The following is a 15,077-nucleotide window of genomic DNA, read 5'->3' as shown; positions in this document are numbered from 1 at the left end:
AGAAGTATTAGGCCCCCATAAACATGAAGTGTCCCCTTTTTTACCTTGGAAAAAAAACAAAGCAAAATTTAAATTGGTCAAAGACCTCAGGTTTTGAGGTAGGTTTTGGTAGGTGTGACCAAAAAAACAAAAAAAAAAAGCCCTTGAATGATACATTAAGCACGTGTAAGATAAAAACCCACCAAAAGATGGGGGGTTGGAGAATTGAAAAATGGAGTTAGGTGCTTTAACCTTGAGGCTTTGAAGGGTTGCTTCTTTTTCTTTATTCATTTGTTGGAGTTGAAGTAGCATGTGGTCCTTACAATCTCATCAAGGGTTGTCAAACATGGTATTTACCTCTCAAGTTTTCCAAATTTTAATTTTGATTATCATTTGAATCATATATTTTATAATTCTACTTGTAATTTCAAATTAATAATGGTGACGCATAAAGTTCCTTTTTGTTATAATAAAGTTTGAATTATAAAAAAATTAATATTTGATACACCGATAATATTTTTTTACTTCATAAGTGGTCTTGTGTCTATTTAATATCAAGAAACCGACCAAGATCTATAATTAAAAAAACCTTTTAGAAAAGAGACGATTATAATTTTTAAATGTCACTCATATACATTACAATTTTTAGTTTGCTATTTTGAAAATGTTCATAAAAAATCATGCCATTTTGGGTAATAAATTTAAATGTTACTATTTATATTAGGATTAAAAATGATTAAATTCAAAATTGATGCATATTTCAATAACTAATAACAGAATTTGAAAAAGAAGAAAACAAAAAACGTGGGAAAACAAAATCAAGAAAACACCCAAGAAAATCCCAGCTTTTTCAAGGTTACTTGGGATTAAGCAGTTTCCCAAGGTGAGGTGACCCCATACTGAAGAAACAACAAAAACTGCAACTATAGTTTTCCTATATAAACCCCACCCCAAAGTCAGTTTTTTCAGGTACCCATCAAAGCTAAATGCCATCTTTCTCTTTCAGCATTGCGTTTCTTGCTTCTTACTTGTTGTCTTTCAAGGTTTGCTTTATTCTTTCTTCTTCATTTTTTCTGTATTGAAACTTTTACTGTGTATTTGATTTATGGAACAAAACCCCATATGGGAAATGTTTAACTTTTAGCTTTTGATCGGAGTTCCCTTTTTTATTTCTTGGATCTGTCGTATTATATAAAATATAGGGTGTTTGCTAAATTCTTGTTTCTATGATCGTCTTCTTGGCGGCCAAGATATTTGCCCTTTCTTCACTTTAAATGAATGGCTTTGCAAGGTTTTTTTATTTTTCTTGAGTTTGTTGCCTCTCCTTTAATGATGATTTGAGCTTTGTTAAATTTTGCCTTTAACCCTAATTTAACTACTTATTTAGACTGAATAAAATCCCTTAGTGGCATAATCATTGGTGTTTTGTTTGTCTATAATGATGACTTTCTTTTTTCCTATTTGTGCTTCATTTTTGTCTAGTTATTGAAGGTGTTCTTAGATTTGCACGTTGCTTTGCTTATTTTGGATTTTCAGAATGGCCAATGCTATGTTGCAACAAACAGTTGGAGGAACTCTTCAGCTTCTCAGCAATTCTGGAACTCACTGCAATGTCGGGAACCGTTCGGTACGGTTGCTTCCCAAAGGGTTTAAGTTGGAAGTTGAGTTCCCAAAGAGAGCGATTTATAGTTCGGGAAAGAGGAAATTCAACGTTATTCAACCGTCAACATCTCAAACCTCTGTTGTTGGTCCTCTTTTAGCTCCCTCAAGTAGTGACACCCTTGATTCTCACATGAAATCAAGTAAGCCAGATTGTCCTAGACATAGTGTCTTATTCAGTTAGCAAATAATATACCAAATGACAATGCTCCATCTTCCTTCATGATTATAAGCCATCGAACTGCACTATTGATTCCAACTAATGCAAGTGATTTGGTATTTCCTCATAACTTGGGGAACAAGAATTAGGTTCTTTTTTTTGGGGAATATTCTGATCTTTAATTTTCCGGCTATTCATTGCAGATGAGGTAGCTTTGATACTGATTCGCCATGGTGAATCTTTATGGAATGAGAAGAACCTTTTTACAGGTTGTGTTGATGTGCCATTAACCAATAAGGGAGTAGAAGAGGCAATTGAAGCTGGTCATAGAATCAGCAACATACCTGTCGACATGATATACACATCGTCACTAATTCGTGCACAGATGACTGCTATGCTAGCTATGACTCAACATCGCCGCAAGAAGGTGACTTGATGATACTTGGCAGTTGATGCTGCCATTGATAAAACCACTGACTTGGTTAAATGGTTTTGAAGTTATTTAAAACCTCATATCTACTTACTAGAAGTCCAAGAGCAGTTATTTTATCATTCTTTGATTGATTAGACTGATAACCTATTAACATTGACCTGATGATAGGTGCCAATTATCCTTCATAATGAGGATGAGCGAGCAAGAGCGTGGAGTAAAATATACAGTGAAGACACCATAGAACAATCGATTCCTGTTATAACATCTTGGAAATTGAATGAAAGAATGTAATCATTTTTTTTCTTTTTCTCCGTATCATGACTAATCAAGTCATATTGCTCATGCCTTTCTGACGTCCTCTTATTGGCTGCCTCAGATTTTTTTTCATTTTTCTTGCATGAATCATTCATTTACTATCTTCTTCGTGCAGGTATGGAGAATTACAAGGTCTGAATAAACAGGAAACTGCGGATAAATTTGGTCATGAAAAAGTTCACGAGTGGCGCAGAAGTTATGATATACCTCCACCCAATGGCGAGAGTTTGGAAATGTGTGCTCAAAGAGCTGTTGCATATTTCAGAGATAATGTAACTTCTATATCTGGTTTTATCTATCATCAAATGATTGAAGTCCTTTAATACGACATAGTAGCACCTCATAGCAAATCTTAATTTGCAGATTGAACCCCAACTTTTATCTGGAAAGAATATCTTGATTTCTGCCCATGGGAATTCATTAAGGTCCATTATCATGTATCTTGACAAACTAACCTCCCAGGAGGTATGGACCCTTCTTTCGGTTCCATTCGGAATGTTTTCAATTTTTCCCGGTACTCTTTTTGTTATTATGCTGTATTCATTTTGTATTCTTCACGAGACAGGTTATTACTTTAGAACTATCCACTGGGATACCCATGCTTTACATTTTTAAAGAGGGAAAGTTCATTAGGAGGGGAAGTCCAGTAGCACCAACAGAGGCTGGAGTCTACGCTTACACTAGGGTATGCAACTTCCTCTCAGCATTATTATCGATATGTCATGGACCTGTGTAAAATTAGTTTGTTCTACTGCTTTTATATATGTGATTTTGCTTCATGAAGCATGAAATTTATAAAAGAGCTTTGAAAATAGAAAAGGACCAAGTAGTTGATTTTTCAGTCCTTTTTGAGAAGGAAAGGAGGTAGGGAATCAAGAAATGTTTGGGGTTTTCAAAATTTTCCTTGTTCCATGCTTGAAGTCTTGGAGCTTGAGGAATAGCCTCGGAACTTATGTGCAGAAAGGAAGGTGTCATCTATATATCCACATATGGCCATAGCTTTCTATCATAAAAGTAGCTTTACTTGGAAATAACTTGATTATGAAAGAAGCTTTTCTTGCTGAATTCATCATGTTGACACTATGCTTTGTATTCTGTCTTAACCTTGATACCATAGAGATCTCGACCTCAAAAAGAAAAACAATAAACTTTGCATTAGGATATACTTATCTGTTTATCCTTTTGTTTTCGATGACTCTTTCAACCCTTTTACCTTGGATTATTAAGCTCAATTTAAGAGGACTAATACTTCTACCAATTAACTTCTGCAGAGGTTGGCTCAATACAGGCAGAAGTTAGATGACATGTTGACTTGACATATGTCCTTCTAAGTATAGAGGTAACATCGGATCCTGTATGCTAGCCCTCTTTCCAACTCTCGATAAATGTTAAAATTTTTTTCTGTAAGTTTTCCAGGGCCGTCTTTTTGCATCACTACTGACATCACCATCTACAATTGTTCTGTTTACAATGTTGGACCAATAGCTCCGAAGGTTAGCTGTCGTACAGTTGATTTTTCATATGGTGCAGCAACGTAGTTGCAAGTCCCTGCTGATGATTAGGTTAGGTAGGTAGGTGTGCTATAGATATACAATACTCATTTCCAGTTTTTACCGTCTTCAGTTTGTTGAGAAAATATGGACAGAAGGGTTTGTCTTTGTATTGAGTTCGAATATTTTTTTTTTTGGGTGCAATAAGAAAAAGTTTATCGGTTACTTTCTCTCTCTGTCTGTATGGAATGTAAACTAAGATACGATTACTTGAATACCAAGGAAACCTTAATAATAATAAAAAGAAATAAAAAGACAAAACTGCATGGTTAACCTATGTTGCATAAACTTTTAATCAAAGAGTGAGAAATGATAAAACAAGACAAGCTGTTATCAAAAGGATACATCAAATTAACCGAACGACAAACAATGAGATCCATTCAAAACGGAAGTTGTAATAGGCTAATGATGCAATTGAGGGGAGCTCTCTACCTTGGCTTCATATTTCTAACTAGAACAGTTAAACAGTGCCGCTTACAGTCAGATCATTGTACCTTATTAGCCTCAGCCAAGACATGGTTCAAGTTTTGAGTCTCCTCTATCTGTAAAGCAATTCCTTGGAGCCATTACCATTATCACTGCCCTTAGTAACCAAGACACTTTTATCGGAAATGAGGCTTTCTGAATCTGAAACATGACTTGCGGAACCATCTACCTTGCCACTGTCAGAGGCATCAGAATCAAAAGAATTCAAATCAACAGAAGATGTCGGCATGGGCTCTGGCGGAGCTTCTGATTTTGTCCAAAATGCGGGTATCCTCTTGTCCTCTTCCCTCATCCTCTCAGCATACTTGTTGATGTCAAAACCTGAGTCATCGTTTCCACCAAAGGCAGACTCCAGTTTCTCCATTTCAAAAAGATCCTCCATTATTTTCTTGGTATTGGGATCATCAGTGTATACAAATTTTACTTTGTTTTGAGTCTTGGGCTCCAGAAATGGTTTGGCCACCTGCCAAGGAACAAACTTCCAATATTAAATCAATCACCCATATAAAGCATAAATGAATATGATTGCAGCAAAGGCAGATGCCCTTACAATAACAACTGATAGAAAAACAACCATAGTGCTGAAAACCGAAGCAAAATCTCTTCAGATCTGAATCTCTTCAGATCTGCAAAATCTCTGACTTGGAACCATTTATGCAAATTCCATATTAAGATGCTAGCAATTTCATACGCTCAAATATATCTTTGTGTACTGTGCATAAATAATCATCTGAGCAATTTTCAGGGACATCCTTAAGAATCTCAGGGATAATTTTATTTCCTGGAAGAAAAGAACATAGAAGACAAAAATCAAAATGGTTACCGTCCAGAATGGTTCGAAGAACTTGGGTGGATTGTATAATATTGCTACACCTAGACGCTCTGGATAATGTTCCTGTAAAACATGTGCTGTTTCCCGTGTCACTTTCAGCGATATATGTGACAAATTGAAGCCATTGAAGTCAATCAACCAGACCATCTGTTCTTGGTCTGCTGGAAGATTTAGAATTGCATTCTCCATGCAATAAACCAAATACCTAATCTGTCCTTTTGTTGATTTTGAGTTCTGCAATCAACACAAAACGGAGATGTCAAGGCAAACCAATGCACAGCTAAGTAGTTTGACCTTGAAACTTGCACGATAATACAAACTTACTAATCTGTAAGACTATAAAACATGTCATTAGACTTGAGTCCACAAAAGACACTGATGCTTTAAGCTGTTATTCGGACTAACTAATGGCTTAAGAGATAAAAGGAAAATCCTACTATTGCCATGACCAAAAATCTTAAACCATTAGATTGGGATCTATATGTTATTTGTTTCTTTAGTTTCTCTTAGCATAGGATAATATTCAGACATGAAATCTAATACTATAGGCTCAAATTTGTGTCTACTTTTATGTAGTACCAGATATATGAATTATAGAGATATAGAGGAAGTCAGATGAAACCTGGCAACTAGGTCTCATAACAAGAACTGTTCTTCCATGCTTATCTATATAATTTGATCTGTAGATCTTTCCCGTCTCAGCTTCATGAGCAACCTCTTCCTACATCATAAAAAATAAAGAAATTAAAAATTAAAAAATTTCGTTAAAATACCATATGGCAAAGAAAAAAATTTGACCTGAACCAGCTATTGTTCACATGAAAGAGGATAAAGCCTCTGACCTGCCTAATCACTAGAATTCTGCCTTAATAACTAGATTGAACATGGGTTTCTCTCTAAGGGTTAAATTCAGTGGACTTAAATTCCTACTTCAATGAACCATAACGAATGCATGAAAACAATGCAAAAGAATGCAATTGCTAAGAAAGATCTAAGGCAACAGATTGTCAATTCCTAGACCTTAGTACCCTCAAGTTACTAAATAAAATAGAGAACTTGCTACGAGCATACTAAAACGGCCAAATCCAGCATGCATTTGGCACTTCCTATTGGAAACTACAGATGAATCATAGGAGGACGCATGTGACATACCCAACGAATCTCTTCTGGTTTGTATTCTGCTCTCCATTTCAAGGTTTCTTTCAGCATTTTAGTAGCCTTCTTGACATTCCAGTTTCGTGCCCTTAAATATCTTGCTATGGCTGCATCAGAACAATAAATGGCCAACTTCTCAGGCAATGGTCCTATTAACCTTCTTATCTCACTAATCTGCAAACATCGAAATCTACGGTAGGTCAAAATGATGACCTATGAGAAACAAAGGATAAGGGATCATATAAACAGAACATACCTTTGCCTGCTGCTCTTCATTTATTAGGGACTTCTCAGAGCCATTTGAAGAGGATTTCTTTAAATCCGCACTCATAGTTTAACAAATGTTTCCCTGTATGTTGGCAGTTAACCTTAAATCCTTAGCAATTGTAGTATCATTAATCTCCGTGTCACTACATCTAATACATTTTGTGTTGCAAAAGCAAGCATTAAATGAAATGCAATGCAAATTCAAAATTAGAACTCCTTCATTACAACTATTCATAACAACAACTAACATCAGATTGCTCTTTATTGCAACTTCTTTGTCAGTTTCTTGTCTCCTTTCCCCCCTCTTTACAGCCTTTAAGAAAACCATCTCTGTAAGAGACAAAAAGGAACCATTTTTAGTTCATTTGCTTCCTTTCATTCCTGTCCAGTTGAAACCAGGAATTCTTCTGCAAAGTTCCCTTTTTTAGATCATAGCATGATCATCCATCATAGGAAACAAGATTATTGATCTACCACTAACACAATTGACTTCAAAGTAGACAAGATTGAAACAATTTAAACCCAAACTCCTTTTTCTTTTGTTGGTCAAAACAAGGATCTAACCAAAGAATAAACCAATTGATGTGACAGAGAATTCTGTATCTGGGATTGAAAACTTCTAACCAAACATAGTCATAGGATCCAAATCACATTAAGTTCACTTGATTACAAATTTAACCCATAGCTTAAAAATTTTAGATAAAAACAGTCCAAAAATATAAATGAGAAAAATGATAGAAATAATATATGCAGTCAAAGGTTAAAATGAAAGATGTGAAGATCCAAAGACAAAAAGTAAGTTGTGTATTTATGGTGAAAAATGGGCAACTAACCTGAAAAGTGAAGAGAAAACTTCAGGGGGATTGCAGGGTCAGAGATGATAAATACCAAAAAAGAAAGGGTCAACCCCAGAAAAGTAGGAATGCTGAAAGTTGGATTATTTTGATGGATTATAACGTTGAATTTTCGAAACTTGGGTTTTCCCCTTAACCCCCATTTTTGTTTATTATTATTTGGGTTTGGATCTGTTTTACCTTTGTGTTCTCACAATTTTTTGTGACAGACAGGGACCACATGAGATGACCTTTTCAAGCGGGAAAATGTTAGAGAAACCAGACAAAATTCAGAGGATACGATCATTGATATTATCAGAAATAAATATATACAAGATTATAATAGTGGATTAGGAGTTCCCTTTTGAAGATTTTTTTTTAGATCCCATCTCACCCTGCTTTTAATAAAAAAAGAAAGGATTAAACTGTGTCAATTAAAGATTTGGCTTCATAATTTGTCAATTAAAGAGTAGCTAAATAAGTTTCAAATCTCTACCGGGTTATTATTTTCTGACAGCAAAGCTTAGAACAATAAGACAGATTAGTGGTACCCACCGGCTTTACTATACTGTCCTACTACAGAACAAGACATGTTCCTGAGGAGTAAAAGAACCAAAAATGTCTTAGCAGGAAGGAGTATATTTTTAGTTTTTTCTCTTTGTCCAGAATTGAAGTATGTGACATGTTCATTGCTTACATAAATTCTGGATATTCTTTCCTCCGTTACACCTGCATGATGTGTTCATTACAGCATCCCAGATGGAAAAAAATGGAGGCTGAATGGCCCTTAGTCTATGTTCAAAAGTATTTAAGGGTAAGTTTAGATGGGCAGTGTGTTTACCTACGGTTAATGTAAAAAGAGCGGTGGCGGTGAAATTAGATACTATAGCGATACTATAATGTGACACAAAAAGTAAACTAAACGCACCGCACCCAATCGCCCATCCAAATAGATTTTGAGATCGAAAGTGTTTTTCATAGCTGTAGGAGGAGCCAAGGGGCAACCCCTAAGCCAAAGTTATTATTTTGAAAAACAAGGACTCCTTACTTCAGAAAAAGAGAGTGGTTAGGGAGGAAGTGTGATGGGCGGTGGCAACGAATGATGGGGAGGGGAAATAAAAGATGCAGATCTATGCTTTTCTCTTCACTATAAGCTTGGGCAACTCCTCTAACTTTATTTCTAACTGTGGTATCACTTTCATCTAATTTGTACCTAAACACCCACTTGGTTTGAATACTGGGGTGGTCACTAGATCTATCAACTAAATCTGGGTATCTCTCAAATTGGTTCAATTCCTTTAGCAAGTATTTTTACTTGAGGATCTAGCAATTACCCTTTACATGGATCACTTACGATGTGTCTATCTTTGACATAGACAAGCTCTCTTGCATAACTAGCTTCCTTCTCCACTTGAGCTGATAAATGTCTATATTACTAATGTCAGGAGAATCCTTTCTAGAAAGAGGATTAGATTCATAAAAAATAATATGTACAGATTTTTTTATCACTAAGGTTCTTTTGTTAAAAACTTTATAAGCTTTGGATAAATAGAATAATCAAGAAAATTAAATTACGATTAATACTATTTGGATTTTAACTGTTTAAGATGTCATTGTTTCATTCCTTGTTTAAACAACACTTAGGAAAACACTTGAGACAACAAGTTGGAAAAATTAAAGTGCAGTAAGCTTGTTGGTAATTTTGGTTAACTTTCTATCCGTAAATAATTTTTGGTTTTTGTTTAGATTAATTTTAATATTGTTGGGAGCTTCATTTTCAAATAGAAGAAGAAAAAGAAGAGGTTATTCAAAACAAACATTATCGTAATCAACTATAAAGTGGTAATTTTTCAAAAGAATGTGTGTAGGAGCAAATCCAGGTCATTCAACTTTAAATCTCATTTGCAATCTTAGCCATTAATTTTAGGAAAATTTGGACCATTTTTAATAGTGATATCTAGCCATTTAGACCATTTGACTCAACACTAACACTAGCCATTGGATTTAGGGGTAGAACCCCTCTTTTTTGAGAAAAAAAATATTATAAATTGATGTGAATAATGTTGAATTTGAGTGAAAAGAATGGATGATGAGTTGAATGAACTTGCAGATTTTATGAGAACTGTGATTAGCCCTAGTAATTTGGTAATACTTAGTTTAGATGTAATTGGCATGTCAATAAAAATAGAATAATGTGCGAGGTACGAGATTAGAGGTTATAGGGGATATGATGAATTCAAATTTCTTATGTTTATGGAACTTTGATGCACTTATAAGTTGGAGTATTTTGATGCGTATATTAGAGTGACAGATGATTATAGTATGTACATCTAATGTATGAGCACTACACCAAAACAGGTTTAAGTTGGAGTATTTTAATGTATGTACATCTAATTGACAACGTCGCTAACATTTGCGATGTTTTTAGAAATAAACGCCGCTATAGACCACGACCTTTAGCGGCGCTTTTCCCACAAACGCCGCTATGGACCACGACCTTTAGCGGTGTTTTTCCCACAAACGGCGCTATAGACCACAACCTTTAGCGGCGCTTTTCCCACAAACGCCGCTATAAAACAAGACCTTTAGCGGCACTTTTACCACAAACGTAGCTATAGACCACGACCTTTAGCGACGCTTTTCCCACAAACGCCGCGAAAAATCATGACCTTTAGCAACGCTTTTATCACAAATGCCGCTAAAGAACAAACCTTTAGCTTAGCAACGCTTCTCGCAAAAACGGCGCTAAAAACATAACCTTTAAAAAAATTATTTTAATCAAATAATATTTATTTTTATGATAAATATTATATTATGTTTTATTTTTTAAATTTAAACTTTAAATATACTTTTTAAGGATAAATAAAAAAATATTATTTAAATTAAATTTTCTATGAAAATTTTAACTTTAAAACTAAATATAAAAATTAATGAATTTAGTTTTAGAATTTAAAATAATAAATAAATAACACAATTAAAATCCAAAAGTTAGAACTCAAGTTGTCGTAAATATTAAAGTAAAAATAAAAATTTAGAATCAAACCTAAAATAAATAATACATATGAAAAATAGACTGACTAATTGAACCTGCCTATAACTATACAAATTGCAAGGTAATAAAAAATACAATGCATTAAATTGTTGAACCTGCCCAGGTACTATCTGACAGCAGAATAACACATTAAATTGTTGGATTAAACAATTACATACTAATGTAGACCAAAATATTTTCCTTTTCCTTCTACCCTTAAATCTAGAGATAGCAAAAACCAGGGACCTAACACTAGCAAGTTCAAATATATCGCTAAAAGAAACACAACTTTAGCTCCATCCAAATGTACTTTCAATTCTCATTTCAAATTCTGCTTCAATATATTGGATGAATTTCCCCACTACATGATGTTAGGTGATCAAACAGAGTACTTTAAAACTGCAAAAGTAAGAAGCAAGCATCCTCACTTGATAATCTGAAGGGTTGTCTTCCTCACCACTTTGTCCTCTAAAAGGAAGCAGCTTAGCTTTAGGTTTCTCTAAAGAGAAAACAACAAGAATTCCACCCTCAATCCCATGATCTTTCCTTAAACGGTGTCTCACCTAGAAGCAAAAATTTGACAAAGAGTAAAGTGAATGATAGCAGGAAATAAACCCCTAAACAATGTCTTCTTAATGCAATAGATAAATAAGAGTAAAATTGGATATCCAAAATAACAAATACAAGCATAAGATATTAAAGTTTTTCCAAACCAAATAAAATCTAATTGGACAAGGCCCCAAAGTAAACATCAATCATAAGATCAGCAACCACCAGAAAACTGCAGTAGCAAGTGTAGATTCAAAAGCCACAGACGCAAAGAGCCCCCATTTTAGAATGATTGACAACTCCAAAACAACTTCACCGTATTCAGAATCAATAATATAAAATGCCAGAAGCTCAAATCACAATAAATAATAAAAATACAAATACATAAATATTTCATAACCCAAAGCTACTGATATTAAAATAAAATACGTATCTAGAAGCAAAACCTAACCTTCATACATACTAAGTAGCAAAGCTGATCCTAATCCTCTATTACTGAATAAAGTAACCAAAGAATCTTAAACATCTTAAATATATATAAAAAGTACTGCCAAACCCCTAAAATATTGGAAAGAAGGCAAAAACTTTAGATAATTAAATTCCTTGAGCAATTTTTTTACACCCTACATAAAACACAATGCTGGTTTTCTTAGAAGTACAACTTGTAGCCAACAGAAAACACCAAAAATCTTTAACTTGGTGATACTGTCACAACAGAAATCGAGACTCAACACAGCCATATCATTTTATCCAAACTTAATCTCCTAACTTCTAACAAGTAATCTGCCAAACTCAATCTCCTATCTTCTCACAAGAAATCGACTAATCTCCCAAACTTTGCAGCCTAACACGAGTGTTAAGAGAAATAAAAGATTATGCATTGAAACTAGGAAGAGTTTTCTGTTGCATCCATATATATCTACAACAGTAGTAAAGATAGAGGATTTTTCTTTGTGCTAAAAAATCACCTTGAAAGCCTGCATGTCAGAGAGTAGTCGAGAGCACCCAGCGCCAACACTGACCCACAATAGACAAGGCAATGAGTAAAAAACAACTAGAATAATGTAACTATACAGAGTATTATGGTAACAGACAAAAGACTTCGTAGATTCTAAATTATTTTCCTATGTTTCACTCAAATTCTTATGATACATGCAACAGAAAGATGGAAAAGATCCTGCACGTTAAGTTCATTGTTTTAAAGCATACAGGAGAATCTTAATATATGATAAAATTTATGAACAAATTTTATGCAGTAAACAAATTAAGACGATGATCATCAAAAGAAAATCATATGCTAGAGCTTTGTAAAATGTAAATGTAAAATGTAAAAATTTTATAAACAAAATTAAAAATCTAAATGTAACCTTTGTAAAATGTAAAATCTTTTATCTATGAACCAATTAAAATGTAACAAAAAAATCCTTTATCGAAATAAGTAAATTTTGATTAACCTCACAGGGTCGTATGTAGTCGATGAGAATAAACATGAGAAAACTGCAAAAAATTATTAATTTAAAATAATGTGTATGCAACACAAGGCCAGAAAGAGACGAGATATCTGTAATATATACTTTATATACACATAAATTACAGATGTATACAAAATGTTATGCACAAATATACCATTTCTTTTTTGTTCTTGAGATCACCAAGAAGGACACCACCTGCAGCAAATGAGCATGGAAATGTCAAGATTAGTTAGTGAGTGAGTGAGTTCATTAACTTTATCAATGGGCACTACCCATCCACAGCAAGCATAAAATTTATATATCATATGTGAATAAGTCTAATGGACACCAACTGGACTTGCCCGATACTTGACAAAGATTGAACAGAATATCAAACCTAAAAAAAAAGAGAAGAATAGGAACACACTCAAAATATGTTGAGGTGCCTTCCTGTTTGTCATTTTAATCCTACTATGTAAATAAAAATCCAATATATACCCTTCAACAAAATTCTAGAACACATATATAGACAGACATGCACCACAAATATAAACAAGGAAAGCAGCGAAATAGCAGAGCATCATACCCAACATAGTTCTGGCACAAATCTTCATGTGATGTAGCTTGGAGAATTAACTTTTGAACTTGCAATTTTACAGACAAACCATGTTCCACTTCTCGGTTATCTCTAGAAGTTTCCAAACTCTGCTTGCCACTATAAAAAAAAGGATAAATTAAGCTTTAAAAAGGTGAAAATCACCTCTATCTAGTTCAAAAATCTTACATATTGAAACCCCATTTTTTAAAAAAGAATCTTATTCCCTAAAATATTATATATTTAACACTTACAAAACTACAACCTTTACCAAAACTATCACGACCTATTTAATACATGTTAAATCCTCAGCTTTCCTTCAAAACCCACAAAATATTTTCTAATAACAATCCCTAACGAAACATAAAGCAAAAAAATTTTTTTTTAAAAAAAGCCCAAAAACTTTACCGCAAATTTTGATGGGTGCTTCAAGTTCAAGCAAATTAGGTTGTTGAACGAAGATATCTTTCGAAGCAACACAAAGCTGTTTGATCTCAGATTCAGATAATTGCACTTGTTTCCCTGGCCTGGCTGACCGGACTTCCGTCGACCATCTGATTATATCGTCTAGTACCGCTGGGTCCATCCCTTGTGCCGTCGCCACCGCCATTAAATCGTCCTCCTTCAACGGCCTTTGATTAAACGAAACCCTAAAAAACTAAAACGAAACAAGATAAACGACCCCTTTTTGTTAGGGAGAGAAAGAACTTGGGGAAATGGTAATAATCTTTTTTTAGAGAAATTAAATATAAATTTATTTAACTTGTATAGAGAGAAGATACAGAACCCGTTCCCCCACCCCTCAACCCAAAATAATGACAAAATTAACTTGGTAATCGTTTCACTGGACATGCAGTTTCTAATCGATTCAGCGAATTAAGTCAATAATTGCAGTTTCCAACACTAAACTTCGACTGAACCTTGCAATATCCAACTTGAGCTAATTTTAAATCTATTCTCGAAACCCAGAAATAATCAGCAATTAAAGGAAGAAAAACAAAAATAAAATCCTTCTTTCCACAAAGTTGCTAATCGTATGCAGCTAACTTCGGAGAACTTTGGAGACGGAAAGGAGACCGAAAGGATCGAAGAACTTTGGAGAGAGGGAGAAAGAAGATCCGAGAAAAAGAAAAAAGAGGAAAAAGAAATTGAGTTTGAAAAGGGTAAAGAAGCGAAATGTTCATAAACCTTAAACCCTCTCTTAACCTTTAATCCCTAACCCCTAATCCCTAAAGCTTATTTAATATATAATTAAAAAACACTAATTAATCTAAACCCTAAATCTTAACCCAAATCCCTAACCCCTAACCCCTAAACCTTATTTAATATAAATTAAAACACACTAATTAATCTAAACCCTAAGCTCTAACCTGACACCGAATCCATAAACCCTAAATATATCCCTAACTCTTAATCTCTAACCCCTAACCCCTAAATCACAACCCTTAAACCAGAATCCGTAATCCATAATCCCTGATTCCATAATCTATAAACCTTAAAATTGTAACTCCTAAACCGACCTTAAATCCTAAATTAATCATATACCCTAAACCATATACCATAAACCATATATATTAAACCCTAAACTATAATTATAATTAATTAAATATTTTAAAATTAATACTATCGTATCTTTTGCAATTATATATGAAATTATTTAATATATAAATTAAAAATCAATCAGTCATGTACCCAAAAATTTTAAAATTATTTTAAATAATAGTATTTTAATTTTCTATTTTAACAAATATTTTTTATGTTTTTATTTCAAATTATTTCTAC

At 33.8% G+C, this 15,077-nt stretch overlaps 2 protein-coding genes and 1 long non-coding RNA gene across 10 annotated transcripts; 1 reads left to right on the top strand and 2 right to left on the bottom strand.

Annotated features, from left to right (window-relative positions):
• Positions 1-814: 814 nt before the first annotated feature.
• On the top strand, positions 815-4,261 carry LOC105773650 (2,3-bisphosphoglycerate-dependent phosphoglycerate mutase 1). 5 transcript variants are annotated; one of them, XM_012595714.2, is made up of 9 exons: positions 815-948; positions 1,516-1,781; positions 2,002-2,225; positions 2,400-2,518; positions 2,662-2,818; positions 2,910-3,011; positions 3,112-3,231; positions 3,818-3,885; positions 3,963-4,261. In XM_012595714.2, exons 2-8 carry the CDS (start codon positions 1,517-1,519, stop codon positions 3,860-3,862), a joined length of 1,032 nt encoding a protein of 343 aa, XP_012451168.1. In that variant the 5' UTR covers positions 815-948; position 1,516; the 3' UTR covers positions 3,863-3,885; positions 3,963-4,261. The 5 variants fall into 5 exon arrangements, with proteins under 5 accessions (XP_012451168.1, XP_012451163.1, XP_052488688.1 ...); XM_012595709.2 differs by having other exon boundaries at positions 865-1,022; XM_052632728.1 differs by lacking the exon at positions 815-948 and adding an exon at positions 1,121-1,270 and having other exon boundaries at positions 4,032-4,261.
• A 101-nt stretch (positions 4,262-4,362) lies between these two features.
• Positions 4,363-7,855, bottom strand: LOC105773652 (uncharacterized). 4 transcript variants are annotated; one of them, XM_012595718.2, is made up of 7 exons: positions 7,670-7,855; positions 7,085-7,166; positions 6,826-6,918; positions 6,567-6,759; positions 6,037-6,135; positions 5,406-5,648; positions 4,363-5,045 (listed from the first exon to the last, which is right to left on the bottom strand). In XM_012595718.2, exons 3-7 carry the CDS (start codon positions 6,843-6,845, stop codon positions 4,635-4,637), a joined length of 966 nt encoding a protein of 321 aa, XP_012451172.1. In that variant the 5' UTR covers positions 6,846-6,918; positions 7,085-7,166; positions 7,670-7,855; the 3' UTR covers positions 4,363-4,634. The 4 variants fall into 4 exon arrangements, with proteins under 4 accessions (XP_012451172.1, XP_012451170.1, XP_012451171.1 ...); XM_012595716.2 differs by having other exon boundaries at positions 6,567-6,743; positions 7,670-7,853; XM_012595717.2 differs by lacking the exon at positions 7,085-7,166 and having other exon boundaries at positions 7,670-7,854.
• Positions 7,856-10,657: 2,802 nt separating this feature from the next.
• LOC105774471 (uncharacterized) lies at positions 10,658-14,486 on the bottom strand. The gene is made up of 5 exons (XR_001127374.2): positions 13,704-14,486; positions 13,287-13,415; positions 12,876-12,916; positions 12,218-12,266; positions 10,658-11,263 (listed from the first exon to the last, which is right to left on the bottom strand). It is a non-coding gene; the product is annotated as an uncharacterized LOC105774471 (long non-coding RNA).
• Positions 14,487-15,077: the final 591 nt, after the last annotated feature.

The sequence above is a fragment of the Gossypium raimondii genome, chromosome 6, assembly GCF_025698545.1.
Source record: "Gossypium raimondii isolate GPD5lz chromosome 6, ASM2569854v1, whole genome shotgun sequence".
In the NCBI taxonomy this organism is placed as follows: domain Eukaryota; kingdom Viridiplantae; phylum Streptophyta; class Magnoliopsida; order Malvales; family Malvaceae; genus Gossypium; species Gossypium raimondii.
This window is presented reverse-complemented; position numbering and strand designations above follow the sequence as displayed.

Coding starts and splice junctions, on each gene's coding strand:
- LOC105773650 (XM_052632728.1), top strand. Junction 2,226..2,399: donor CTCAACATCGCCGCAAGAAG/GTGACTTGATGA, acceptor ACCTGATGATAG/GTGCCAATTATCCTTCATAA. Junction 3,232..3,817: donor GAGTCTACGCTTACACTAGG/GTATGCAACTTC, acceptor TAACTTCTGCAG/AGGTTGGCTCAATACAGGCA.
- LOC105773652 (XM_012595716.2), bottom strand. CDS start 6,900: ATGAGTGCGGATTTAAAGAAATCCTCTTCAAATGGCTCTGAGAAGTCC. Junction 6,744..6,825: donor ATGAAGAGCAGCAGGCAAAG/GTATGTTCTGTT, acceptor CGATGTTTGCAG/ATTAGTGAGATAAGAAGGTT. Junction 6,136..6,566: donor AACCAGAAGAGATTCGTTGG/GTATGTCACATG, acceptor TTTATGATGTAG/GAAGAGGTTGCTCATGAAGC.